Below are 1,007 nucleotides of genomic sequence, written 5' to 3'. Positions count from 1 at the left end.
AACGTGCAAGTGGCTGAGCACTCCACAGACACGTGTACCTTTAACGTAGTTCTCTGGGATACTCAGCGTGACACAGTGTGACAAGGCTGACCCTTTGAATTACAGGCACAACAGAAACAGGAAGTAAGAGGGAGAGAAAGTTGTGGTGAAAGAGTACAGCAGGGTTCGCCACCATCCCCTGCCGGAACCTTGTGGAGCTTTAGGTGTTTTCGCTCAATAAACACTCACAACGCCCGGTCTGGGAATCGAAACCGCGATCCTATGACCGCTGCCCTAATCACTGGGCCATTGCGCCTCCACACATATATATATACATAGGCGTAATGGTAAATATATGAACACAATTACATATATACACACACTCATATATATTGCCTTATAATATTTTGTTTGTTTTATTCTCTGTTGCAGAATGTCCACTTTTATCAATGACCGGAAATTGCCAGTTTGCCGATGTGTTGAAGATACCTTTCAGTTCAGTCACTCGAGATCTTTGCAACCGACACGCAATGTGTTATAACTGCGTAAGTAGTTACCGAAGCCACATCTACTCCACCTGAACCATTACGTTGCATATTTAATTAATTTCCATTAATTGAAATTTCGCTGTTGTCTCATATCTTCTCTTACAGTTTCTGTTTGTTTGCCTATTTCTCTCTTTGTCTCTGCTTGATCTTGTAAAGCTTCTTAGCGTTTCCACTGTCCATATCAAGTCCATACATCCTACTTGTTTTATGTTGAAACAGGCCAGGTTCAGCCTCTCACACCTACCCTCCAATATCGTTCTATAAATAAACAACGTGTAGGAGGCGTACGAGTGGCTGTGTGGTAAGTAGCTTGCTTATGAACCACATGGTTCCGGGTTCAGTCCCACTGCGTGGCACCTTGGGCAAGTGTCTTCTTTTACAGCCTCGGGCCGACCAAAGCCTTGTGAGTGGATTTGGTACACGACGGAAACTGAAAGAAGCCCGTCGTATATATATATATATATATATATATATATATAT

General features: G+C 42.9%; 1 protein-coding gene across 5 annotated transcripts in view; it reads left to right on the top strand.

Annotated features, from left to right (window-relative positions):
• LOC106875521 (ABC transporter F family member 4) overlaps nucleotides 1-1,007 on the top strand; it is a 114,636-nt gene that overhangs the window by 110,381 nt on the left and 3,248 nt on the right. For all 5 annotated transcript variants that reach the window (XM_014923710.2, XM_014923711.2, XM_052974548.1 and 2 more), the window contains one exon: nucleotides 412-524. In XM_014923710.2, the coding sequence (XP_014779196.1) occupies nucleotides 412-524 (113 nt within the window). The remainder of the gene's footprint in view (nucleotides 1-411; nucleotides 525-1,007) is intronic.

Source organism: Octopus bimaculoides, chromosome 18 (genome assembly GCF_001194135.2).
Source record: "Octopus bimaculoides isolate UCB-OBI-ISO-001 chromosome 18, ASM119413v2, whole genome shotgun sequence".
Classification (NCBI taxonomy): Eukaryota; Metazoa; Mollusca; class Cephalopoda; order Octopoda; family Octopodidae; genus Octopus; species Octopus bimaculoides.
Note: the sequence above shows the minus strand (reverse complement) of the source record. Positions and strands in the feature narration are given on the sequence as shown.